The sequence below is a fragment of the Petaurus breviceps genome, unplaced genomic scaffold (genome assembly GCF_028583685.1).
Source record: "Petaurus breviceps papuanus isolate PSGF00001 unplaced genomic scaffold, PetGlider_PUasm1.0 90740, whole genome shotgun sequence".
Classification (NCBI taxonomy): Eukaryota; Metazoa; Chordata; class Mammalia; order Diprotodontia; family Petauridae; genus Petaurus; species Petaurus breviceps.
The window spans coordinates 2287657-2315372 of record NW_027187330.1 but is presented as its reverse complement, the minus strand read 5'-3'; the positions used below and the strand labels follow the sequence as shown (position 1 = coordinate 2315372).

Sequence of the window (27716 nt, the reverse complement as noted above, 5' to 3'; positions counted from 1 at the left end):
TGCCCCTTCCTTTCCATGCCCATGAATGCCACTAGGCTCTTCCCTTCTCCCATCCAACCTTCATCCAGCTCTAAACACAATCTTTCTGAGGCACAGAACTGCCCCTTCTCTGTGGCTGCTGATGGTCTATGGAATAAAGCTGTTGTGTTTGTCCTTCGTTTCTGAAGAGGGCCATGGCATCAAGGAAAGGATGACATGACTTGCAGTTGACTTTGATTTGAGTGAGGGAAGGCTGTGCAAGGTCACCAGCCTCACTTTCTCCTCCAGAACCATCTAGGTCCAGTGGCCAGATATTCATCAGGATGACTGAGGATGACTGGAGATGACCCAGGATGCAATGGGAGACCCCAGCCCTGAGGCTAAGGTCTTTTCAGGTTCTCACTTTGAGTGAGATAACTCCCATTCAGTGAATAGGCCTCTTTAAGAAGTGAATCAAGGGATGGCCCCTTTAATTAAAAAAGAAAAAAATCAAACTGGAAGGGGAAGACCCTCAGGGTTGCTGGGTAAAAGAGAAACAGTTACTATTTACAACCACTTGGAGAAAGGAAGGAAGGGAAGGAGGGGAGGAAAGGAAGAATGAGGGAGGAAAGGAGGGAAGGAAGAAAGAGAGAAATAGAGAGAGGAAGACAGAGAGGAGGACAGGAAGGAAAGAAAGAAAGGAAAGAAGGGATAAAGTACAAACTCCTTAGCCAGGGGAGGGCCTCTCTCTCTAACCCAACTTTCCAGTCTTATTTTACATCACTCCCCTTTATATCCGCCCCATTCCAGTTGAACTAGACTAACTATAACTATTTACCGATCTCCTCCTGCTTTCTCCCACCTCCATGCCTTGGTGTAGGCTGTGCCTTCCCTCTGGAATGTACTCTCCACAACTGCACCTACTGAAAACCTCTCTTCCTTCAAGGTCCAGCTCAGAGACCAAAGTGCTCTCTCCTCTGCCCTTAGCACACTATACCTTCTATTGTGCTTGTGGATACACAGCATACTCCATCACCAGAGCACTCACCCCTGGAAAGAAGGGCCTTCTCTTTAACCCAGCACTCCCAGAGCCACCTTCAGTGTCTTGCATATAGTGTTTCTCTGGTTGAATTTGCATCTTTCCAGCACCTAGAGCAGTGCCGGGCTCAGAGCATGCAATAAATGTTTAATGAATGAGCCATCCTTTCTCTAGCTTACTTACTGTTAACACTTACTCTCCCATCTTTCACCAAACAATAGATGGTACGTCTTGGAGGTTCACTAACTGTTTATCTCTTGACTTTTCTCCTTTCTTGAGAACACATTCGGATCCAAGTTTCACACAGTCCATGACAGCCAAGCTTCTATCCTCTGATCTGTCTGGAGGATGTTTTATGGTAACTAATGCTTAAACACAGAGACAGGACCAACTTCATCACCCCATGCTAAGATTCATGCAGCTCTGAAGCTCTTAAAAATTAATGTTCCATGAATGAGTGTATCAGTCACCACTGAAAGGGAAAGGAAAGGATGAGACATGGGTACTACTGTGTGTATATAAACACATTTGAGTTTAAACCAATCCTCTTATCCTTACCTCTCTCCCTCTTAGGAGCCTCACACTGAATGAGGCCTGAGTGAAGGATACCTTTAATAGTAAGGAAATAAATCTTTCCTTCTCAGAACTTATTTTATTTTTTTTGGAAGGGGGAAGGCAGAGCAATAGGGTTTATGTGACTTGCCCAAGGTCACACAGCTACTAAGTCTCAAGATGTCTGAGACCAGATTTGAACTCAGGTCCTCCTGACTGCAGCACTGGTGCTCCATTCACTGAGCCACCTAGCAGCCCCTAGAACTTGATTCTTAACTTAAAAAAGCTTTTGCTGAAAAAGCTGTATCAATGCTTTTAACATTAAGTGCTCACAATCAATATGGTGGCAGAAGTTGGGGGAAGGGCGGAACAGAATCTAACTAGCTTTTGCAAGTCCTCTGCTCCACTCTTCTGAGGCTCACAAAGGTTAAGCAAAGGTTAAGTGATATGCCCCAGTCACACAGCTGCTCATTGGCAGTGTCAGCTTGAACCCAATACTTCTCTTCAGGTCAATTCAACAAATGTCTAAGTGTCTGTTACCTATTAGGAACTAGGAAGACAAAAGCTGGCTTCTCTAGGATCAGCATTCCTAGAATATAATCAGTGTGACTATCAGTATACAAAACCTGAATTACTAAAAGGTCCTTACTTTTTAAAATTTATAGACTTTAAAAGCCGACTCTTCTTTCTCCCTACAACCTTTGAGGCCCTTTTGTTGGTCCTGCTTGTGGTCACATGGTTAGTAATTGTTAGAGACAAGATTTGAACTGACGTCTGATTTCTGACCCTTTTCTACAACAAAAATGCTTCAGTGTGGCTTGGCTCCAGAGGTACTGCTTCTCAATGGAGTAAAAAAGAATACAATCTGTGAAAAAAGAACTAGAAAAACAGGAAGTCTTCGGTAAGTCATCATGTATGAGTAGTTCTGTTTGGATGGGAGACACCCAACAGGTTAGAAAACACTCCAATGTCGGGGCAGCTAGATGGCGCAGTGAATAGAGCACCAGCACTGGAGTCAGGAGGACCTAAGTTCAAATCCGACCTCAAACACCTGACACACTTACTAGCCGTGTGACTTTGGGCAAGTCACTCAGCCCCAATTGCCCTCCAAAAGGCAAAAACACCCAAACACTCCAATGCTCCATAAAATGTAGAATTTGAGCCTCACCAATACCCCCCCCCACATACACACACAAAGGGGGAATGAAAAGATCCTAGCCATCAAAGAGCTGAACAGGAACTAGAATACAGTCAAGAAAGGGTTTCTGAACCAGACAATTTAATTCAATTCAGATACCTAAGCTTTTATTAAGTACCTCTGGTAATGCAAAACACTATGCTGGGGTCTGGGGTAGAGGTGGGAGGTGGGGGGGGTGTTAGATTTCGAAAACAGAAATCAGTCCTGAAGTCTAGTAGGTTGGACATGAATTCAGACTCTGACCTAGGGCATAATCATTCTTGCCACCAAAGGAGTTGTGTGACTTAAGGAAGTCACTTAACCTATCTAAGCCTCAAGTTTTCGTCATATAAAAAATAAATTTATGGCCTATATGATTTCTAATATCTCTTCCATAATGATTCAGGTGATCTTCCTATAATAAGCATCACTTTATGTATTATCAAATTCCACAAAAATTAACTTTTCATATAGATTGATGCTTACCCTGCCACATACGTGGAGTTATAATACAAAGCAACATCCAAGCACTTTAAAGAGGTTAAAGACAGAAGAAAAAGGGTTGTTACCATTTTTGTACCATGGACACTGTTAGTCTGGTGATGGCTACAGACCTTTTCTCAAGATAAATGTTTTAAATACAAAAAAGAAAAAACACAGGATTGTTAAACAAATTACACTGAAATACAGTTATCAAATTTTTTTTAAAAGTTTATGGATGTCAGGTTCACCAGACCCCAGGGGGAACCAGAAGACAGAGGAAGGGAGATGGTATAAATCTGTGAGGACTTCAAAGAAACTGGAACAGCTGGTTCTTAGAGGATGGGTAGAAAGTCAAAAACCCAAGAGGGGGAAGGACACCATAGTAGACATAGGGAACAGAAGGCGAGAAAGCACAGGGACGTCCCGGGGTGGTGGGGCTGGAGGAAGGACAGTTCAGTTTGGCTGGAGCGAGAGTGCACAACATGGAGTAACATGAGATTAAGGTTTAAAAGTCCCCATAGTGCCAGAGCGTGCTGGATGCCAGACAAAGAAATTTGACCTTTCCACTGTAGGAAATAGGAAACCTCTTGTAGGGTTTTGAGCAGAGGATTGACATAAAGGTTGGAATGAATATGAGAAGACCAAAAAGGAGGCCTTAGAATCAGCTGGGTGGTCATGAGGCACCCTTGTCCACAGCAAGGTAAAGCCTTCATTCCTCCCGGATTCTCCACCCCACTCTCTCAGCCTCATCCTTTATTAAGACAATAAAGAGCATTTCCAGAGTTTCCTCTTTTCTCCTTCTCTATACCCGAATAGCCCAAGAGGTAGCCCAACAATTTCAACTCTGCCCTAGCCTGTGCTCTCAAACCCCCTGTCCTATTACTGCTCTTTTATTGCTGAACCTTAGCCCACCGGCTGCAGGATATCTCACAGCGCGTTACATTATAAATTCATTTTATCAAACCTCAGCTGGGCATTCCCCACAGCAAGGACGTCCTTTTACTCCTCTGCACTCCTCCCAGAAGGTTTTCTCCCCCTCCTCCCAACTGAAGACCTTGGGTCTCTCACCAGACTAGACTACCACGCTCCTCAAGCTATCTCCCTCATCTCTTCCCTTTGTTAGTCAAGCTCACTTTTTGATGCAAACAGGACTTCTCTCTGTACCTCACACACAACACGCCATCTCCTGTCTTGGTGATTCTGTTATTCATTTTTGACTACCTGTAAATGAACTTCCTCCTTACCTAAACCTGGGACTCCTCTATGCTGAGGATGAGCTCAAGAACCATCTTCTGAGTCCTAATAGTTCCAGATTTCAAAATGTATTACAAGCAGGCGGCTAAGTGGCTCAGTGAATAGAGCACCAGCACTGCAGTCAGGAGAACCTGAGTTCAAATCCATTCTCAGACACTTGACACACTGGCTGTATGACCTTGAGCAAGTCATTTAACCCTTACCTTCCTCCCTCAAAAAAAAGGGGGGGGGATTACAAAGCAGTAATCATCAAAACAATCTGGTACTGGCTAAGAAATAGAGTGTCGGATCAAGGAAATAGACTGGGTACACAATACACAGCAGTAGATTAACAAAGTTATCTAGTGTTTGATAAACCCAAAGATTTAAACTCTGGGGGGCAAGAATTTACTATTAGAAGAAAAATTGCTGGGAAAACTGGAAAATAGTATTGAAGAAACTAAACACAGCTCAATGTCTCACTGTATACCAAAATAAGGTCAAAATGGGTAAATGATTTAGACTTAAACAGTGCTATAAGTTAACTGGGGGAGCATGGAAAAATTTACCTGTCAGATCTATGAATGAGAGAAGAGTTTATGACTAAACAAGAGAGTATCACAGGAAATAAAATGTCAGTTTTGATTACATGAAATTAAAAAGTTTTTGTACAAACAAAACCAGTGCTTCTCAAATATATAGGCAACTGATTCAAATATAAAAAAAGAGCCATTTCCCAACTGACAAATGGTCAAAGGATATAAACATGCAAATTTTCAGAAGAAATCAAAGTTATCAACAATAGTCACATGAAAAAAATGCTCTAAATCACATCACTGATAATAGAAATGTAAATTAAGACAACTTTAAGGTACCACCTTACACCTTTCAAAGTGGCTAACATAACAGAAAAGGGAAAAGATAAATGCTGGAGGGGATGGGGAAAAATAGTAATGCACTACTGGTGCAGTTTTGGAGAGTTCTGGAGAATAGTTTGGAACTATTGCCCAAAGGTCTATAAAACCCGTGCATACCCTTTGACCCAGCAATACCACTAGGGGGTCCGTATCCCAAAGAGATCACTCAGACCTCCCAGGAGACCCTCCAGGACGATGAGTCTAAAAGCCTTGGAAATGGCAGTACCCCCTCCCCCACAAACAACAGGAATCAACAGTGGTGGGGACACAACTTGGCTGCTGCCCATCTCTTGAGAAGCTGTAGCTCCTAGACCCAGTAAAGACTCTCAATCAAGTCTTTAGTGCTATCAAGTGGTTAGACAAAAAATAAACACGGTTTTATCCATGGAAATGACATGAAAGAAGAAGCATGACCATCTCCTTTACTGCTGCATGCAAGGGGCAGATCATGGAGCCTTTCCACACAATTCATCTTTGAAGTCTCCTTGGAGCACTATCTCCCTGGTTAAAACAGGAGTTTAAGAGCAGGAACTGGCTTGAAATTCTAGGTGTATCTCTATCCCTTCCCACAATGCTTTGTATAATTGTAAGTACTTAACAATTGCTTTTTTATCTATTTAAAAAAGTAGAAATGAAGGGCATCTAGCATGACCAAGATCTCAAATTACATTTTAAAACAATAACCACAGAAACTATTGATACTGGCTAAAAAAATACAAGAAAAAAGCAGATCAACAGAATGACCAGATCAGTAAAATCTGAAAGCACAAAATGAATTCGATAATCCAGTAGTCAATAAACTCTAGGCTGACATTTTACATTATACAGTAAAACAAGTTCCAAATGCATAAGCAATCTAATGTAAAATGTCACACCACACAAAAATAAGAATAGAAGGAGGCCTCTATAGATCTGTGGCTAGCCAGGAGACTTCTTCACCATAAAAGTCACAGAGGAAATTATAAAAAACAAAACTGACCAGTTTTTATTATATAAAATTTTAAAACCTTAGCACAAACAAAATTAATGCAATTAGAACGAGAAACTGGCAAGTGGGGAAAACATCTTTGTATCAAGTATCTCAGAAAAAAAATCTGACATCTAAGATCTCTAGGAGAGTGAAAAATACATTAAGGGTAATTTATTCTCTGAGAGTTAAATGGTCAAAGAATGTGAACAGTTTGAAAAGGAAAGGCCAACTCAGGTTCTCATTTATAAAAAGAGGTGGGCAGATTAGATGGTTTCTGAAGTCCTTTCAAGGCTCTAGAGCTATAAGATTAGCCACTATATGAAAGTATGCTCCAAACAAATCCCTACTGAAAGAAATGCAAATGTAAACAATTCAAGTTTCACCTCATGTTCATAAAAATGGCAAAGACAGAAAATGGAAACAGTTAATACCGTGTGGGCTATGGGAAGAGTCACAGTATGCTTATGTTGTTGGTGGAGCTGTTAACTGGTCCATCCATTGGGAAGGGGTGCTGGGGGGACTTTCAATACTATCAGAAAAGCCACTCCATTCTTCACAACCTTGAACTTAGCTATTATTTCTCTATTTTAAAAAGGACCAGAAAGGCCACGGGGCAAAGCAGATTTAGGGCACTAGAAGATCTGGGTGCAAATCCTTCCTATTAGACAAAATAACTGTCTGAGCAAGTCACTTAAATCCTCGTTTCCCAAGGAGCTCTCTGAGGCCCTGTCGTGCACCGGCAGAGGGTTAGACATAATGCAAGCTCACTGGTGTAAAAATCACAGGTCTGGACCCTCCACCCCTACCCCAAATGATGAATATCAAGGGTCCAAAAAACTACAGCAGCCTTGTATGCACTGACACAGATCAAGAAGGAGAGCCAGAAGAACCATATACACAATGGTGACAATCATGGAATCAAAACCAACACAAAAACATGGCTAACTCAGGATTAGATGAAATGAAACAATACTGGTCCTGAGAGCAGAGGATGAGCTATCGCCATGCTCTTCTCCACAGAGCAGCTCTGGCAGACTGCAGCTGGGTGACGGGCCCTCACATCTGTCACATCTGCTTACTTGGTAGGTCAGTATTGGGAAACAACTGCAAGAATCCCAAAGATTTATTAAAAATTTTGAAGTGTAGTAAGAGCATACAGGACTTGTTTTAAAAATACAGGTTATGTTGCAAAACCCTCCAGGATGTGATGTAAATAAACAATCTGATAAATTCAGGATGCTTCAATCCAGCCACACTGGCCTCCTGAATGTTCCAAGCACAAGATAATCCATCCATCCAGGCATTTTCTCTGGCTGTCCTCCATGCCTGGAAAGCTCTCCCTCTCCAACTCCTCCTCCTAATTTCCATGGCTTCAAGTTCAAGTGAAAATCTTCTCTTTTACAGGGAGCCTTCCCCCAACCCCTCTTAATTCTAGTGCCTTCTCTGTTAGTTATTTCTTATTTATTCTGTACACGGTTAGTCTATATGTATGTGTTTGCACATTGTCTCCCTTATTAGAATGTCAGCTACTTGGGGGAGGGAGTCTTTTGCCTTTTTGTGTCCCTGGCACTTAGCACTGTGCCTGGCACAGGGTAGGTTCTTAATCAATGTTTACAGAATGATGCCTAAGTGTAAGATCTGGGAACTACTATAGAGAAACATTTGGATATTGATTTCTGGAGTAATTCAGAGATGCCTCAAGAAAAACAGCAACAACCACCAAAGAATATGAAAGGGAACGTGGCAGAGTACTGAAAGGCCAGAAAAAAGGGAAATGGAAGGAAGAGAGCGGCATAAAGCATGCAGGGGTGGGTGCAAAGACTTCTAGGTAAGCTGAAGACAAGCCAGAGACAAAGACTCCAGGCTGGTGAATGTAACCTCCACAATCACCCTGCATTCAGAACCCTCACTTGAGCACATCTTCCCGCCTAGATTATTACAATAACCTCTTAACTGGCTTTCCTGCTTCCACTCTTTCCGTTGTTCAGCTTTTTGTGAGGAGGTGGAGGACAGGGGCCCGGATCTGTGATTTTTATCCATGTTAGCAATGTCCAAGTGAAAAACCCATCTCCTCCAATGCAGATCAGCAGTTGCTCTGCAAACTGATCTTGGAGAGTTGCTGGGGCACAGAGAGATTCCAGAGGCCTTGGCCAGGATCACAGAGTCAGTTTCTATGAAAGGCGGAAGGAGTACTTCAATCTAGGTCTTCCCTACTGAGGCCGGCTCTCCATCCAATTCATCGTCCTACATCTCCTCCTATAATGGCTCCCCATTCCTTATGGCATTAACTTTGGGTGCTAGTGGCCCTCTATGATCTTCTTTCTACATTTCCAGCCTTATTTAACCTACCCTACATCTGTAGCAGCAAGCACCCCGGCATCCCCAGGGTGGCTGCTCCCACAGGTTCTTGGATCTGCTTTGATAAAGGAAAGCAACTCAAAATGGGTTAACAAGCTTACTTTAATCAGTCAAACATGTATCGTTTACCTAGTTCAGGGGAAAGAGGTCAGCACCCCAAACTTCAGAATATACAGACAGAATTATCAAGACAAACAGATCAAGTAGACAGCTTTCCAAACTGTCCAACCATTACATCCATACCAAATCAACATCTGGGTTTTTCAAAGCTGGGGGGCTCTGGACAACGGCTTCCCAGAATCCAGATCAAATCACAGAACACTTCTCAAAGTGAGCCCCAAAAACAAAACTACACATCAGGGCTTATATAGCCTTCTCCTGGCTCAGAGAATGTAACAACATTTTGGACCCACTGGCCAATCAAAAAGTATCAACTGAAAAACAAGCCTCCCACCCCAGGCTCCAGGTGCACTTTAGCCTAGTGGCAGGGAAGATCTTCAAATTTACATTCCCATTACAACATCCCAAGCACACCATCCTACTCTAGCACCCACTTTTAACCCATTTTCTTGTTTCTCAGTCTTTGAACATCTTGCCTTCCAAAGGACACTTCCTTTGCCTGCCTTTTGAAAGCCCAACTGGAACAGGAGACACTTCTACAAAGCCTTCCTCCCAGCCCACTTTCCAAAGGAATCCTGACCATCCCCAATTTCTCAGAGCACTTTATCTTCACCTCTCCATTGCATTGACCAGGCTCTCCTTATTGGCAGGATACTTGGAAACATCTCTTTTAGTCCTTAAGAACAAAGTATCTCTGTATCCTCCAGTCTCTAACAGGTGCTTGCACAGTGTTCAATGAATTGGTGAGGGCATATGACAGGTGCTCAAAAGATCAGGGCATGAGAACAAATCAAAAACTGCCCTACGTCCAATCACTCAACAAGTCTGATGTCCGCTGGTCAAGGGCACAGTGTTTCCGCCTGAGCTCTTTCTTGTCTGGGTTCTCCTTCCGGTCCTGCCCAACTTTCTATGGACTTCAGTGTCATCACCTTTAAGGCAAGAGACTCTCCCCTTTCCTCCAGCCCAGGCCTGTGTGCAGACCAGTTAGAGAGTAATGGTGAAGATGAGGGATGGAGAATGGCAGAGCGTGAGCAACCTCCAGAAACAGAGCGGAAATGAAGACAGATTATCTGGGCAGCATGGTACATGAACTCCAAGACAGGAAACCTGGGTTCAAATCTTGGCTTGGCTAGGTGACCATGGGCAATCCCCTTAACCTCTTTTAACCTCAACTTCCTTCTCTGTAAAATGGGGATAATGATACTTGCAACTCACAGATTTATTATGAGGAAAAGTTTTGTGCAAAGCTTATAGACTATAGAATTATGAGCTGTCAAATTAGAAAAGAGGCTCCTGGCTAGGCCTGGCTTGATTACTTCAGGATATATCTGAGTCACAGGTCTAGCCATATCTAGCCGTAACTCTTGTGTTCCTTCCCACTGAAGTCCTTTTCTCCCTGAAGCCAAGTCGTTCCACTAATCAGGTAACAGGATCGTTCAACTGATGACCCAGAGACTTCATTAAGTCCAACATTTATCTTACAGATGAGGAAACTGAGAGGCCTGAACGAGGAATGAGGCTAGCACAGGAACTAACCCAGTAGAGAAGTAGCAGAACTTGAATGTTAAGCCAGGTCATTATGCTTAATCGAGGCCTGAACCCAATACAGCATGGTGCTTCCCACATCACAACCTTCAATGGACCAATTATTTGCCTTCAGCTTACTACTAAGAGATGCTATGTCATGCCAGGAGCCTGATATGGGCTCTATGTCCTTCTCCTGAAGCAAACCTAGGGTACATTTCAAGAAGGAAGGAAATAAAAGAACTGAACAGGCTATTGGGAAAGTACTTTCAGAACCTTCCTCCTAAAACACTTAGAAAACCAGAAGGAAGAGTATGTTCCAGTAACTACTGCACTAAATTAGAATCGTGGAGTCCCAAAGTTGTATTCTTGGCTCTATCACTGACAGAGGGTAAGGCCTTCCCTGTTTGGCACCTTTCACTATCTTCATTTACAAAATGGGGGACCAACCATTTCCCTCAAGACAAAAGTAGGAGTACAATGCACCTCCTTTCAGAGGGGGTCTCACCACCACAGGAGATCATAAAAACAGTGAAGGCTTATAAAGGATGATAAACCTAAACTCAGTATTTGTGGTACCTATAAGCTCAGGACACAGAAGTGCGAGCTGTAACTGCACTTTGTTTCTACATACGCTACAAAGAATGGCACTAACACCGATTTCTACTGCCTACTCAAAAAAGCTGATGAGAACCTGCTACAGCCCAAAGCCCAGAGGCATCCCAACTTTAAAAGTGCTTGTCTGGTAGAGGGCGTAGTCCCAAAAAGAAGGTGGGCTTACATTTTTGCCAAATTAACTTTCAGAGGCATACTAAAGAAAGATGCCAGGCTACCATATGCCACACAGTTGGGTCTTAAAGAGAACAGAGGGGCAAAAAAAAAAAAAAGCCACTCAAGCTGGGTCACAAAGATGGTAGGCTTTGGCCACAGGCTGTGCCTACTGATTCAGAGAGGCATCTCCTAGGCTAGGTTGGAACACCTTCATCTTGATGCTGAATCCTCCTGTCATGACAACAGAATTCCAGACAGAACTAGAGAGGGATCTCCCCCCACCGCCACTTACAGGAAAGGGCCTTTCCCCTCTCTTCAGGCCTACATAGTCCCTTCTGTCTTTCCCCAAGGGAGATGTGTGGCAAGTGCTCCCCATGTTTTGTTTATCCAAAGTGGTCAGATGAATGAAGCTGCTCAATATTCTAGGAATACATCTTGCCAATGGCAGTAGGGCAGAGTACACAGTACACTGTTTGGTTCCAGACACTGTGTTCCCTTTGCTTTTTCTCTATGAGAGAAAACCTCTGTGGGGGAAAAGCAAGGGTAATGCTTGCTTCAGAAACTGTGCAGCTCTATACCTAAAGCCTGCTGAATCTCTTCTAGAGCTAGCTTTTGGGTAAATGAGGTACATTTGCAGACTGTTCTGCAAATCTTAAAAGTATTATTAAACATTGGCTATTATTATAAAGTATGTTCAGAAATACAACAGAAAGGATTAAGATAGTAAGGTGTAATAAAGCAGAGGAATCTAAATTAGGTTCTGACCATGAAAGAAGAGAACAGGCTAATTGTTAAAACTCTGGGCTGTTGTGTCCCAATCATTGTTTGCAAACTAATATTTGGTAGGACTGTGCTAAAAACCTAGGAATCTCAGCTTCTTCTCTACCAAAATAATGATCATCATAAAAATCTTTATTAAATAGTCATTCTACTTTACTTAATGCAATACAAATTATTAGAGACATAGGTTCTTTCTAAGGAAAAATTAGCGGAAAACAATGATTGAAATTAATGTGTGAGAGAAAGTGCTTCGGCAAGCACTTTCACCAAAAAGCCCAACAAGCAACCACAATACAATCAATGTGCACTGGGGATATAAAGACAAGTTGCTGCTCTGAAGAGTTCACATTCTTATGGTCATATCAAAAAAATTAGGATCTAAATTTCAAGTTGTGTCCTTTCCTCCCTCCCTGGGATTCCTTCCAACTTACCCTGTAATTCTAACTATCCTGGAATTTCCAATTCAGCATCAGTAAATGCAGGAAATATCTCCAAAGAGAAGGTGAGCAGGACAAACCAAGGAAATACTAGAAACAAAGTTCAATGTGGAGTGAGGGAGAGAATAGAGAATAAGCAGAGGCTCTGGGACAGAGAAAGTCAAAGGGAGGCAGACAAAGTGCTGGTTAAGAGGGAGTGAAAAAAATACATGAATGTAACCCAGGAGACAGTGATGGGCAGAGGAATCTGGGGGCATGCCCTAGGCTAAGGCTAGGCCCATATTTCAGAGGTCTGACCAAGCCCAAACCCTCACTCATAGGAAGATTCAAGGAAACCACATAATTCTAGGAAAACAGCAGCTTGAGGGGACAGAAAGTAGCAGAAGTAAGTGTTGGCAGGAAGTGTCCCAAGCAATCGGGTAAGGCTCTCCCTTAAAGCTACCAGAAAAAAAAAAAGCACAGACACCACGGATGATGAGAAAAGGAAGGAAGACTGAGCTGTGCAGAGCCTGGCTGAGCCTCCTGTGGGAGAGCCAGAGAGAAAGCTGTGTGCTTCCACACTGGACAATGGGAGAATGTCAGGAAAGGATTCAGATTCCTGTTTGCAGGGGAAAGGAAACACAATTATTACCAGAAAAGACTTCAAACCAGGGACAAGTATATGCAGATATATCTACTTCTGGGCATTTGGGATAGCCGCTGAACCTCAGGCTCCAAGGAAGGGTCTGAATCAGGAGAGAAAAGAAGGCTTTAAGTCCAAGCTATAAAACACCCTTTCCTTTCAAAGGTCCAGGATAACCCAAGGCTCTAGGTCATCCTGAGCCATAATCATAATAATTAATGATGATGATGATGATAGCTAGCATTTTTATAGAGTGCTTATTATGTGTCAGGCACTATGCTGAGCATATTAAAAATCCCATTAGACAATCAGGAAAGTTTTCTTACGTTAGAATATACTCTGACTATACTTGCTGTCCCTCTAACCCTTCCTTCTGGTCTTTAACAAGTTATTTTCTCCTCTCAAAAGCTAAATCTTTTGCTTGTAGTCTAGATTCCAATGGAAGAGGCCTAGCTTTCAAACCAATCCTCTGCTAACCTGCAGGTACTCTGAACAAAGGGAATGCAAATTTCAATCTCTGAAATATGTTTTTTTCTTTTTTCTCTTAAAGATCAGTCTTAACCCCAAACCACTCAGGCTCTCATCCAACCCAAGCCCTGCTTGGTTATAGTTTGGGCTCTGATTGGATCAGAATGAATGTAAATACCAATTGTTCCTGCTTGGCCAGAAATCTAGAGGGTCTTCCCCTCCCAGATTGATTTCTTTTTTAGAGGCCATTATCTGCCTCATTTCTAATTAAGGCTTAATCATTAAATGGGCGTTACCTAGGTCTAACTGAGACCAGTTAAAAGACCTTACTTAGACAGAAAAGGCCAAGGTTCCCCAACCTCTTCCTGGGCCATGTCTAGTAGTTCTGATCTATAACTGGCCCCTAGACCCAGATGGTTCTGGAAGAAAAAGTGAGGCTGGTGACTTTGCATAGGCCTCCCTCACTGTAGTCCAACTCATCTGCATGTCATGGCATCACCTCCCTGATGTCACGGTCCTCTTTGAGAATGATGGACAAACAACAGCAACCCTTCTCTAACATCTGCAATCTTCCTCCCTACCCCATTCTTTCACCAGGTGCTTTTAACTATACACAGGTTTTTCCAAACCCTAAAAAAAACCAACAAACAACCCTATCTGCTTGACTGTTCCTTCTGGCTACCTTCCCATCTCCCCTAAACCAATTCCCCCTAACAATTTCTTATTTCTCAAAATTGTACCACTATTCTTCCATCCACAAAGCCTGTCCTTATCAGGTGTAACAAGTCTGTCACACCATCCTTTGAATTCTTCCTTTAAAATGTCTTTTGGATTCATCCTTTTCCTCATAATTCTAAACTAAGGTCTTTATCACCCTATGCAAGGACTTATCTTTTTTTTTTTTTTTGCTTTTTGGAGGACAATTGGGGTTAAGTGACTTGCCCAAAGTCACACAGCTAGTTTTTGTGTTTTTTAGTGTTTTTTTTAGTGTTTGAGGCCTGATTTGAACTCAGGTCCTCCTGACTCTAGGGCCGGTGCTCTATTCACTGTGCCACCTAGCCACCCTAGGACTTATCTCTTTATTCCTCATCTTTCTCTCCTTTAATCTATTCTGAATGAACACCAGATTAATCTCAAAATATTTTCCATCATATTCTCTTAGCCAAGAACCTTCCAAAATGGCTCCCTAAATGACTAAAGCACCAATCCAAGCTGTTTAGCTTAGTATTCCAGGCTCCCTTTCATTAGACCTCTACTGGTTCAATTTGATCTTCACTGTTCTATTTCACTCACTGTAGTTAAGCCGCCACTCTCAGTTTCCCCCAACTACACTTCTATCCTTGCAAATTAAAGGACCACATTGTCAATACTTGGTTTATAGGGTCCTGACGTACAATGGACAGTTTAAATTAGAGAGAGAGAGAGAGTGTGTGTGTGTGTGTGTGTGTGTGTGTGTGTGAGTGTGTGTGTGTGTGTGTGTGCTGGGAAAGGACGAAATAAGTAATAAGCAGAGAGAGAGTGAGAGACAGATCAATATTTAGCTCATTTAATAGGTAAAAGAGAATGGGTGGTTGAAAAGGAGTGCTCAGTCTCCCAAAATATCAGTCTGAGAGGAATGTGTGGGTTACTTCTGGGATGAAGACACCAGAAAGTCAGGTACTGAGAGGATGGCTAATGTATCTAAACTCAACATCTTGCTTTACTATATTTCTTTTGTGTGTTTTGTGGGCATGCCTGAACCTGGACTAGTCAAAAGTTCTTCTGACCCTCTCCTGTTTCAAAGGATTGATGAGAGGTAAGTAGAGACAGGGTCAGGTAGAAAGAAAGAAGTGGGTGACACCTTTCTGTTTAGGGAAGCCTTGCATCTGACAATGGAGTACTGTTAACCCCCATAAAAGATTCAGCTAGTAAATGGACAGACCAAGACACCAGAACTTCCAAAAGGGTTCCTGGCTCAGCGTGAGGTACTATCTTTTTACAAGTGCCCACACATGTATTAAGGGCAAGGCAAGGTGACAGCATGGAGAGAGAGTGGAGTGCTAACAAAACCAGCAAGTCCTACCTCGGATGCGCTTCAAATTTTTTTCATTCTAAACTTAATTAAACACCAAATAAAATGGGCATTTCTGCACACGGTAAAACACTGCAGGTGTCCAGTGTTTTGGAATGCTTTTTTTTTTGAGCACACAGTAAACTCATCCCATGGCTTTCCGAGCTGTCCAGCCTGTCTGTGCTTCTTTGTGTGACCCTGGGCAAGTCACTTATGCTCCCAGCTTCAGTGTCCTCCACTGTAAGTCTGGGATAATAACAGCACATGTATCTCACAGGGCTTTGTGAGGATCAGATGAGATAACCCCTGTAAAAAGCTCTATGAAGGGTTTTATTACTTTGTCCCTGGCATAGTGCTTGGTGCATAACAGGCACAAAATGAAAGCAACTGAATTTAGCTGCCTTTGTGTGTGTGGGCTCATGCTACTCCCTGCCCTTCCCCCACACCAGGAATGCCCTTCCTTTTTGACATCCCATAGGAATCCTATCCTCCAGTCCTTCCAGATTAAATAGGTGTCACCCCCACCCCCAGCCACTACCATAGATTTCCTTCCTATGCTACTCCCTTTACTATCTCCTTGGCAAAAATAAAACCCAACCTCCCTCCCCCCTCCACACCCTTAAACACCCAATACAGTTCACCAAGACCAATTCTTCTACATAACCTTTTTACCATCCCCAGACCATCTTCTTGAGCAGATTACCCTGATTATCATTCCTCCCCTCCTAATCTTCAGTATCTCCCTCTAGTATTGGTTCCTTCCCTACTGCTTGCAAACACACCCAAGTATAACTCCATTCTTAAAAAATCTTAGTAGCATCCTTCTAACAATTCTTATTTCTCTCCTCTCATTCTCAGCTAAACTCTTTGAAAAATATTCCCCAGATTTTCAGCCAAGTTAGTAGTCTGGGCAAGTGGCCCAACTCCCCTACATCTACTTCAGCAAAACATTCAAGTTCCCACCAGACTGAATGATGACCAAGAAATCCAATCAGAAACTATGTTAAATGACATCTACCCCAGAATCACACCAAGAGTTAGGTTCCCCCTTGATCCTTCAGAGGACTCGGGGCCAGTACTGGGTAGCCTTCTAGTAGGACCAAAGATGTCTCAATCATTCTGGTCTGTGTGGGGTTTGCAACTTCCGGAAGAGAGCCCCAGGGTGGGGAACCAGGAAGCCCCAATGACCAGCAAGGTGACAAAACACTTAGACTAGGATGGGACACAGTCTATGAGCTCTGAGGTCCCTAACTCCCTATAGGAAGGGAGCCAAACCACTAGGGGTGGAAATCACAACACTATCCCAGGTGACCCAGGGCAATACCAAGTAGGGCTGACTAATTCACAGAAAAGTGTGACGAGGGTTGGGAGCAGATTTGGGCCCTGGAGTAAAGCCCCAGTTCAGTAACTGAAGCTGAAGAGGTGAGCAAAACACTAACCAGCACTGAAATTTATTGTAGTTCTAAAGATCACATACACAAGGAAGGAATAACTGCAAGCAGAGAATTAAAAGAGAAATTTCTACAGACTACATAAATACCTAGAAGAAATAAAACTGAAGGGAAGGGGCAGGGGAAGCCTCTAGAGTAAAATATTAGAAGGAAAAGTAACTTATAAAAAGGAGAAACCTACCCTAAGAAATGGATTCCCTGAAAACTATTATAGATCAAACAGAAATCAAATGAGACACCCTCCCACCCCCAAAATCAAGACTGAAAAAGAAAAAAAAAGTAAGATATCTGACCTGGAGAGCAGATCAAGGAGAGCGATGATGTGAGAATCATTTGACGCCCTGAAAACCATGCCTTTTGCAAAAAAAAAAAAAGTTTCTAAAGCCTGCTATATTTTAAGAAATCATAAATGAAACCTGCCCAGATCATTAAAACCAGAAAGAAAAGTGAAGAGAGGTTCCTGAAAGGAACTCCCAGAGTCCCAGTTATATCACAGACAAAATCCTAAACTCTCATGTCAAAGAAAAAATTCTGCAAGCATACAGAAGGAAGCAGTTACAAGTACCAAGGAACAACCACTAGGATCACACAAGACCTAGAAACCAAAGGAGATACTGGAATGTAATATGCCAAGAGGGGAACAAGTGATAAATTTACAACTAAGTAAGTGTCCTTGCAAAGCTGAGAATAATCCTCATGGGGAAAAAAACAGATCTTTAATGGAACAGGGACTTCCAATTATTTCTGATGAGAAGACCAGAGCTAAGTAGGAACTCTGAAATACAAACACAAGAGTCCAGAGAAAACAAGAAAGGCAAGTTTACTCCAACAATTGGAAGGAGTTGTATGCTGATTTAGTACTAAAATATTAATAGGGAGAGATGAAACAAGGTTCCCTTCAGAATCTTAATATCTACTGAGAGATTGAGGGCAGTATAAAAAGAGGAACACACTAGTGTAAAAGGAAGGAAGAACAGGGTGGAATTTGGAAGTTGTCATAAATGGGTTTCATGAATTATAATACATGAACATGGAAGAAGGGGCTGGAACAATGGGCATCATATGAACATTATTCTTATCTGAAATGGACAAAAGGAAGGATTCTGCACATACATCCAGACACACAAGCACACACAGAGATTGGGGGTAGAGGTCATAGAAATTAGAAAAGCGGTCAAGCTTGACCAAAAAGAAGTCAAGCATGGCCTCATATCCCTTCCTCAGCACCAGAAAGTGACACCAAATAGGTACAAAAGTGAACCTGATAGGGTGAAATAAGAGAGAGAATAGAATAAAAGGGAATGGGCTTTCACAACATGACTATTATGGATGTGTTTCCCACGACTACACATATATAACCTATAATTGCTTGCCTTTTCAATGAGGGGGGCTGGGAGGGAAGGAAGGGAGGGAATTTGGAACTCAAAAGTTTTAAAAACAAATGTTAAAAATTGTTGTTTACATCACTGAGGAAAAATTAAATACTAAATAAATACAAAAAAAAATGAAATGAAAAAAGTGAACCTGATAGCAGGGCTCTAATGGGAAAAGGGCACAAAGTAAACAGAGAGGAGACCCACTGAGCCATAGACAGTCCTGCAGAGAGAGAAGATTCAGGGTTACCTTGGGCCTGAAACCCTGTCAGTATGAGGTACTACATCACTATCTGTCTGGTATGCATTCTGGAGGACATGCATTTTGAGGGGCACCCTAACTTCCCCTCACTCACTTCTCTACCATGTGCCCAGACGGCAAAGCCCACACTGCCGAGAAGATCTAGCTGGCACAACAGAGCAGCCTAAGCTCCCAGAGCCAGCGCGTGGCCAAGACCATTCCTGCCAAAGGACCAAGTGTAACAAACTATCTCCTCCGCACTTTGTTCAGGTCAGGGTGGGGTGACAAAATAAGGCAAGATATCAAGACACTGTTAAGTTGTGCACAAAGTAATACAAGCTCCCTAAGGCAAGGAACTGTCTGCCTCTTGTTCGAGTTGTGTTTCCGCACGGACCACCATCTCTGGCAAACAGTGAGGGAACAAGGTTAATCACAGTGCATTAGGTTACTGGTAATAATTCAGCAATATGGCACAACATTTTATTATGTATAAAGGAATTAAAAATTATTTATTAATGAATGCACTGCTAATGGACACAAGAAAAATCTTGACAGTCTCTACTCTCAAGGCTCTCATGCTCTAATTGAGGAAGAAAATGTCAGCTTTGGTACAAACGGGCAGGACTCTGAAGTCCTAAGGGCCCAATGGAAGGGCACGGGGAGAGCCAAGCACTGAGTGGACAAGAAACAGAAGCAGTCCCTGCCCTCAAAGAGCTTAGATTCTAACAAAGAAACCCATCTGTATTTTTAGGTGTGTGGCTGGGGCAGTTATTTTGGTTAGCAAAAGTTACCAGGGTTGTTGACAGGAGACTTAAGAAAATGGATTGACAAACTCCTTTATAGGAGTAATGCAGCATGGATCTGATTATGGTTCCAGGATTAGAAAGCCTATTTGGGTGGGCAAAGGTACTGGGAAGACACAAGCTAGCTGGTGAGAAGATGGTGGGGAATAAAGTATGGCTAAAAGAGCAGGCCTTGTGAGGTTCTCATCCATGGTTGGGAAGGGTTTTTGGACACTCCAGCAAGGCATCCTGCAAAAAGAATGGCAGTGGAATAAAGCAGATCTCATGTGAATGTCTGACTTGGTGTCCCTTTAGTCAAGAATGGTATGGTGATGCAATTAAAATCTAGGAACACAAATCAAGAGAGGCTTTTATGAAAGAATGCAAAGTAGGAAAAAAAACAACAAGCCAAAGCATAGTATACACAAGAAATACATACATTGACAGAAAAGGAAAAGCAAATAAGAATGAATGGACAAATGATCCTAATGAGGATGTAAGGGGAATGGCTGAAAAACAGTTATGATCCCTTTACTTTTGGTCTTGACATCTGTAGAGGAAACTCTCAAGGTAGAAACTACACCTCCAACATAGCAGCACTGCAATTAACTTGGAGAGAAAAGCCTGGGGCTCGGGCAGGTTAAGCGACTTGTCCATGGCCCAAAGCTCCTGTGGTATGTAGGAGATGAAATGCCAGCCTGCAAGACTTCCCAGGCCTGTCCTTCTAGCCACTAAACCATGTGGACACTCTCTCGGGCATGGAAATGAACTTAAGTATAAAAGTTAATAAGCAAGTTTAGAACATCAACACAATGCTAAGCTTTTAATAAGTTTAAAATGGCTACTCTTCTAGTTAGACCGATGGCTCTCAGACCAAAAGAAAAAAAATTCCGTTTTTAAACATGAAAAAATGTTTCTGGTTGCAGAAATTCATAGGCAGACCACTTGCAAGCTTCAGAAAATGTTTTCAGGAAACAAAACCTATAAAAAGTGGTGAGCAAAGTACAAAGAGGACCAGGCACTGGTGACAGACGCCATAAATACTGTGTGCAGTGGCATTCAGTATAGAGACTAACTAGAGCAGAAGTGGGGGACCTTCCGCCTTGGGGCCACATGTGGCCTCCTAGGTCCTCAAGTGCAGTTCTCTGGCTGAATCCAAACTTAACAGAACAAACCCCAAGGATTCCATCGAAGGGCCACACTTGAGGACCTAGAGGGCCACATGTGGCCTGGAGGCTGAAGGTTCCCCACCCCTGAACTAGAAAATAGGCCCTTCAATCAGAATTCCAGAACCACAGACTTGGAGCTGGAAGGGACCACCCTAAAACAAAGGCTGGAATCTGTCAGGAGTTTCTGGGGCAAAGTGGTGCTTACATACTCCACATAAAATTGGTTTCTAAGAAGCACCTCATAACCAGGTGGGGGGAGGGAAGAGAGGGTTTTGTTTACCTGTACCTATACCCCTATACCCAGCTGTTCTCCTCCAAACAACCCTCCCATGCAAAGACAACTACTATCCTCTGGGAGTAGATGGTAATAGAGGGTAAGGAAGCAATACTGGAAGGTATTATAGAGCAGGAGACACAGGAGACCTTCAGGGAAACTCAGAAGTATACAGTTTGGCCTGGGTCCTGGTGTGTGTGCGCATGTGCGTGTGCCTCTGTGTATGTCTGTGTGATGAGCTAGGTCCACCCTTACACTATCAGCTACACTATTCTTTATAAAGGTTTTGTCAAAACATACAGGATGAAGACCTGGCAAAATTACCTAGCTATGAAGAGGGGTGGAGCACCAAACACAGAAATTTTCATTTCGATCACCTGGGTATTTTGGGTTAAAAAAAGGACCTGAATTATGTAGATAATTGCTCCCCAGGCCCCATTTATACTGTGCCTATTTCTACATAAGTAATTATAAAGAGAAAAAAAACTGATCCAGCACAAGTACTTTCCTAACACAAATCTGTATTTCATCAATTCCCTTGAGAAATCAGGAGCAAATCCAGAGTCCCTCAAGTGGCCACTGTCAAGTCCCTGAGTTTCTGGAGTTTGGAAGCTTCCAGCCTGGCCCATTAACTTGAGGAGACAGAAGTGTTTGTTTACCTTTTATTTACATTGCTCCTAGGAACCCAAACCAGGACCAGATCTACAACAAAGTAGAACCCTTACTGGAGTCACGGAGCACCTCCCTGGGTGGGAGATGAGAGCCTCAGGTTCCCTCCCTAGCTGAAGGATTTGTTGTTTTGGTGCTGGTTTTTTGTGGGGGAGGGAGTAGTAGTGATGGTGGTAGAAGCCGTGGGTGAGGCTGGCAAGTGAGCAGGCAGCATGAGGACAGCTATGAACCAGGGCTTCAGAATCTCCCGCATTTATTAGATCTTTATTGATCAATCACCTACTTACCAGTGGAAGCCTTAGCTGGGCTTATAATCCTAAAGGGCAGCTCAACAGCAGTGAATAGAATACTGCACTTGCAGTCAAAAAGACTGGAGTTCAAATCTTGCTTCTGATACGCAGTTCTGGGCCTTTGGGCAAGGCACTTAACTTTTCTTGGTCTCAACTGCAAAATGGGGATAATAATAGCACTTAGAGACCTCACTGGTGGTAGAGAGGATCAAACGAGATGACAAAGTAAAGCACTTTGCTGACCTGCTGCTACTGCTTGTCCTTCATTCTCGAACAGGACCACAACATCAGGGAGGTGACGCCACGACATGCAAGTGAACTGGATTTAAGTGAGGGTTGTGCAAGGTCACCAGTGTCAGTCATCTGGGTCCAGTGGCCAGATATAGATCAGGATGACTAGAGATGGCCCAGGATGCAGTGGGGGATCTTGGCCTTTTCAAGCTAGTAAAGTTAAGGTAAGGGTGTGATACCCTACATGGAAAGAAAAGAGGAAGGGAAAAGGAAAGGAAGCTATGCTGCCCATCTGTAAAGTAAATACTAGCATCCTTATCAAAGCGAGTCAGTGATAACTGTGTCAAAATTGATAAGCACCTCTACTGTCCTATTCTTACCACACCTAAGTTAAAGACCTCAAAATATTTCCTAAGATCCATTCCAGTATTTAAAAAAAAGGAAAGAAAAATTTTTTTCTGGGGATACTCTCCCTTACCCCAAATCCTGAACCTGTGCCTCCTTCAGTTACTAAGCCAGGAAATCTGGATTGAGGCTTCCATCAGAAAAGTACTTCCCTAAATAAGAAAAGGAAAGATGTTCTCTTTAAAATGAGGTATAAGGAGATGGTGCCTTGGCTCAAAGCAGAGATCAGAACCCGGATTTCAGTGTCTGTGTATTAGCCAAGTTTCCTCTGCCTAGGTTTTAGTTACTGCCAGAGAATACTGCTGAGCCCTTCCTCTGGAGATCACTTTATAAGGCCAGCATCAGGTGTGTCTCAGCTCTGAAGGAGGGCTGGAGAACCCCATGGTGGCCAGCACAGAGTAGGTAAATGGTAATTTCCCTGAATGCACACTGTTCCTAAGATGCCCAGTACAGGGAATTCAGATGGGGTCAGGATGATCAGCACAAAAAGTAAGTTCCCCTGAAATGTCCAATCACTCTGTTCCAGGCACTGTTTAACTCCAGTTGAAGGCGAAGAACTTTGCCACGCATGGCCCCAGGATATGTGCATACCCAACCAGTGCCAGATTAGTTACACATCACTGTCAATGGTAGGTCATACACTCCACTTGCTGACTTTTTTCTCATTCCTGTTTTCTATGTTTACCTATCTCTGTGCCAGGTCATATTCCTACATCTCTCAGAGGGAAAATGGGATTTAAAAAAATCAGCCTTATGAAACAAAATAAGACAATCTAACTGCTTTTAGCGTCCATTCACGTGGTAGGAATCAACCCCACTTCACTGCATACCAAGCCAGGGATACAAAGACAACCCTGACTTTCTAAAATGTGACCAAGAACCTATAAGTTAAAAAAAAAAAGCCTGTCTGACCCACCCAAATTCTGACACTTGAGCTCATGAACTTGACTTCTGTGCAGAGTCCTTGGGCCCCTTCTTTTAGACACAATTCTAACAGGCTTGCTTATCTAGTTTCCTAGCCCTAAAACCGAAAAATATAGCTGGAAATATGGGGGATTTCATATAAGGGCAAATATACTCAAGACTATTATATAACTATGACCCTGTTTCAATGAAAAAATATTAAATGACACTTATTATGGTGGATGGGTTTAAAGAAAGGGAAAGATTTCATTTTAGTAAGATTTTCATTAAAAATGATTTTTTTTTAAAGTTTAGGTACTTCTAGAGCTAAGTGTCTGTTCCCTCCTTCTCCCAAATGCCAAATAAATGAGACACTACTCTTCTACCTCACATCCGTGTAGGGTACATAATTTTTCCAAAAGCATTTACATCACAACAATTAGCTTAGTTTTTATTCCCACAACATTCTTTTAAAAGCCTGAAATTCATTGCTTATTATCATATATTTTATGAAGGTCTAAGGTCAGGGGGGAGGGGTGTTTAAGAAAAGTGTCTTTTCAAAGGCATATTGGAAACTAGAATCAAAACCTCAATTCAGGAACCCATGTGTTTTTTCATCATTCCATGAGCATATTTTTTGCATATAAAGTGTTCCCAGTTTCCATCCCACTCCTGGGAACTTTTGAGTGCAGGTACAATTTTACCCTCATTTTAAAGTTTTGAAAAAAGAATATCTGAAGTCCCAGGATTTAATAGTGAAAAGGCCTCATAGCCCACCATTATACAAAACCAAAGTTCAAAGAGGGAAATGACTTGCCCAGATCCCAGCTAACCAGTGCTGGAATCCGAATTCAGGCTCTCACGGAAACAATAGCTCTTTTTAAAGTAGGATTCTAAACCTTGCAAGACAAGTGAAGGGAGAGACAGGCCAGAATCTAGACCTGCACTCCCCACCCTTCTGCCCCAGTCTCTGTGCTCCTGGATTCCCCCCACACAAGTTACAGCTGGCAGTTTAGCAGAGATAAGGGCTCAGCAATCACCCTTCTGAATAGGGGGTAATGTGAGATACTGACAAGAGGCCTCCCAGCCCCTGCATTCTAACCAGGATTTCCTATTTTAAGAACTCCCCAAAGCAAAGGGTCAACAGAAGGTCTTCTCACTGCACCAAGTACAAACCTTAAGTTACTGCTTTCCTTCTAAGCTGCTGAATGACATAGTCCCCTAAATAAAAGTACCACAGGAGGGTTAGCAAAGGAGGCCAGAAGAGGAGTTTGGAAGGGTCATCCCACTACTCAACAGCCATAGCAAGGTGCATAGAATTATCTTCTGGGTGGGGCCTATTGATCCTCTTACCTTGGGCCCAATGAAGTCAAAGTCTGGAGTAAAATCACAGAATGGGAATCTCCAAAGCAAATTCATGTCTTCAACTCCATCAGTCTCAGGCTTAAGGTTCAGCTCTTCTACATACAGGATGGAATCAGGCAAATTAAATGCCTTCCCATTCAGTCACCTAAGTTGGAGATACCACTTTACCTCACTGACATGGACATAAATTTGTCTGAGGGCAGAAAGGATAGAACTCTAGGATTTAGTCAAAAGTAATTTTTGTTGCATGGAAAGACATCATGTAGTGGAATAAAAGGGAGGGAGGTTATGGAATTATTCTCATGAAGAACTCTTATCCATCTCAAGGATGAGAGTGGTAAAGAAAGGTCATGGGGAAGGGAGGGACTTAGGGGAGTTCCTTTAAATGTGGGGGAATAGGCCACAATTTAAACTGTCAGAGTGAGGCTTTAGATATGTTACTGGAATGTCAAGTATCTACCATGATTTCAGACCTCCCCCACAAATACCCCTTTTTACCATGTTGCAAAAATTGTCCCCTTTGTGACCCTCCCACTAAGAACCCACTGTACCAGTTTTGACCAGCTAGATACATTATATTACACTTGTGAACACCCTGTGTTTCCATCTCAATAACCACAGCACCGCCCCCCCAAAGGAAATGTCCTGATGGTAGGAACCATTGCATTCATTGTTGTCTATCTTCCAGCATCTAGGGAGTAAACAGTGCATGCTTAATAAGTAATTGCTGAAGTAAAACTATTTGTGAAGCACAGAAACCCTCTGGATTGGAGAACTATTTAAATGAACAACACTCTGAGTTCCTGTTATATCCTAAGCCTTCCACAAAATAAGAGGGTCAGACCAGATGGCCTCCAAGATCCCTTTAAGCTTGAAATATAAGCTCTCCTAAAGTCAATGCCTGCCCTCAAACAAGTTGCCAATTGCATGAAATTTCACATGCACAAGATACTAAAACTAAATACCAGTTCAATAGTACAGAGAATAACTGCACAAAAGATTCAGAGAAGGAAGGGAAAAATCACTTCTAACTTGGGGTGGTAGAAAATCCAGGAAGGCTTCACAAAGAGGGTAGATGGTAGGAAAGCAAGCAGGTAGAGGTGGGCTAAAGGCACAAGACTGGGGGAGGGGAGGGAAGGCTACAGAGCCTTCTGTGGGCCAATAGAGGAGAGAGGCAAAGCAGGCCTGTACATCCTGGGTACCACATTAAGGAATGTGGATTTGATCCTGCTGGCAGTGGTCAGCAGCTGAAGGGCTGTGAGTGGCACTGGGACAAGATCCAGTTATACCATAGAGAATGTGCAGGATGGCTTGGGAAATCCAAGCGGTTTAAGGAGCTGACTCCCTAAAATGGAGGCTATTTTGTTACTTAAGGTAATGATGGTCTGCACCATCATCAGGGTCTCTGGGGACCCTGGGTTAGCCCACATTTAGGGGGAAAGTGGGGACAGGAGTAGAAAGGAAGGTCGGACAGAACGAAGAGAACTCAGTTGGAGGTATGAGTTTTTCCAGGGGATTGGTCAACATCAAATGCTGCCGAGATTAATGAGCTGAAGACTAAGAAAATAAGGAATGTGGTGTTCAGACCTCTGGTGGCCCACAAGTGTGCACTTTCAATATGGTGGAGAGGAAAAACTGCCCTTTTAGTTTTAAAACTTAAGTCTTTCTCAAACCTTGCCATAAAAACACTTCTGCAAGGAGGAGCCACCCCACTGGCACCTTCATTCCACCTTAAAGTGGGTTCGGTGACCCACCTTTGATACCAGAAAACTCGCTCCATAAACCCGGCTGGGTAGCCCCCCTTTCACATAAAGAAAAACCGGCAGGCGGTGAGAGCTGATTTCTAGACGGAGCTCTGGGATGAACATAAATAATCCTCTCGGCCTCAGTTTCCTCATCAGGAAAATAGGCAGGAGGCTACACTATTTGATCCTGGGACGTCGGGAGGTCCCCGCAACACTCTCAGTGAAAGAGGCGCCCAAAACCCGACCTCTTCCCGGCTCAGCCACTAAATAGGGGAGTTAAGGAGTTCGCGACTCCCTGCGTCCGGGTCGGGGTCCCCAGGACGAGCGGCTTCCGAGGCGGCCCCGGCTGGGCCCCCGGCAGCCCGCTCCGGCCCCGCAGAGGTCGCGAACGTCTCCTGGCCGGGCCTCGGCCGCCTCCCACTCGGACGGAGCCGGGCTGGGGACTCGCTCGAAGCTGCCCGGACCGGCCGCCGCCTCCTCCTCCTTCCCCCCGGCTCCCCGTTCCGCAGGGCGGCCCCGCGGCTCTCCCGGAGCTTCCTCCTGGCCCAGACCGGGCAGGGTCCGGAGCCGGGGCGGGGGACAGAGCCAGGTGAGCCTGCGCCCGCGGTCCTCACCTGCTCGCTTGCGGGGGTGTCCCGGCGCAGCCGGCCTCTCTCGGCGCTGTCTCCCCACGCAGTTGCCCATGGCCGCGGCTCAGCCCGGCCGCATGCACCGGCGGCGGGCGGGCGGCTCCTCAGACGCCCCGAGCGGGTCCCGGGCCACTCCACACCCAACTGCTCCGGCCGTTCGGCATCGGTCGTTACCTCCTCGCTCCCCGGGGCGCGCTCAGCCCTCGCAGCCGGCTCCGCCACAAACTTTGCGGGAGAGCGGGCGGGAGGGTGGCTCCCCCAGCGCTCAAGAGCCCGCCCTAGGTGGTCCGGCCAGGGGGGCTGCGGCCGGAAAAAGAGGCCGGGGAGAGAGAACAGGGGCAGGCACCGCGGCCGAGGCGACTCCGACCTAGCTCCTGACTCCGGTCGGAGTCCGGCCCCGGACACTGTCACTCACCTGCCAAGCCCCGCCCCGGCCTGGCCCGGCCCGACTCTGGCTCCGCCCCCGACCCAGGTGAGCATGTGACCGTCGGCACCGCCCCCCGGCCCGGGCCGGCTCTCTCATTGGGCTCCCCCGAGGGGGCGTCCCACCCGGGCCCCACCCAGCCAGGTACCCGCTCCGCCGCCCGGTCTTCACCAAAGTCTGCTTCGTTAGTGGTAGATGGCGGTGTGCTGTCCTATCCACTCTACGAACCAGCTGAATCCCCGGGCTGTGGACCCTTCCCTTCCGACACGGGGCCTTTCTCTCTCTCCCTGGGACTGTCCGGCCGGG

General features: G+C 44.1%; 1 protein-coding gene across 3 annotated transcripts in view; it reads right to left on the bottom strand.

Moving 5' to 3' along the window:
• The window catches only part of UBTD1 (ubiquitin domain containing 1), a 52597-nt gene extending 24882 nt beyond the window's left edge, over positions 1–27715 (bottom strand). Inside the window, exon 1 of one of the 3 annotated variants that reach the window (XM_069067137.1) lies at positions 27582–27715. Coding sequence is in view for 1 of the 3 variants with exons in the window: in XM_069067133.1 (XP_068923234.1) it covers positions 26972–27041 (70 nt within the window). In the remaining 2 variants the exon portion in view is untranslated. Of the gene's footprint in view, positions 1–24600; positions 24621–26971; positions 27430–27581 lie in introns of those variants that run through there. The other 2 variants (XM_069067133.1, XM_069067136.1) reach the window with 2 other exon arrangements.
• Position 27716: the final 1 nt, after the last annotated feature.